Source organism: Pygoscelis adeliae, unplaced genomic scaffold, assembly GCF_000699105.1.
Source record: "Pygoscelis adeliae isolate BGI_AS28 unplaced genomic scaffold, ASM69910v1 Scaffold248, whole genome shotgun sequence".
Taxonomy (NCBI): domain Eukaryota; kingdom Metazoa; phylum Chordata; class Aves; order Sphenisciformes; family Spheniscidae; genus Pygoscelis; species Pygoscelis adeliae.
The window spans coordinates 1,712-1,934 of record NW_008825302.1 but is presented as its reverse complement, the minus strand read 5'-3'; the positions used below and the strand labels follow the sequence as shown (position 1 = coordinate 1,934).

Below are 223 nucleotides of genomic sequence, written 5' to 3'. Positions count from 1 at the left end.
GGCGGGTACAGCACCTGCGGCGCGTTGTCGTTCTCGTCCACGATCACGAGCCGCACCGACACGTTGCTGCTCAGCGCCGGCGCGCCGCCGTCCTCCGCCCGCACCCACAGCCCCACCTCGCGCACCTCCTCGTAGTCGAAGGAGCGCAGCGCGTACAGCGCGCCCGTCTCCGCCTGCACCGACACGTAGGACGAGAGCGGCGCGCCCCGCACCCGCCCCTCCG

The 223-nt window shown here is 74.0% G+C and overlaps 1 protein-coding gene across 1 annotated transcript in view; it reads right to left on the bottom strand.

The window, feature by feature from the left end:
• Positions 1–223, bottom strand: part of PCDHGA9 (protocadherin gamma subfamily A, 9) — a gene marked incomplete at its 5' end in the record, with an annotated part of 9,937 nt that overhangs the window by 8,050 nt on the left and 1,664 nt on the right. The window contains one exon of the mRNA XM_009330026.1: positions 15–218. Coding sequence (XP_009328301.1) covers positions 15–218 — 204 coding nt within the window. The remainder of the gene's footprint in view (positions 1–14; positions 219–223) is intronic.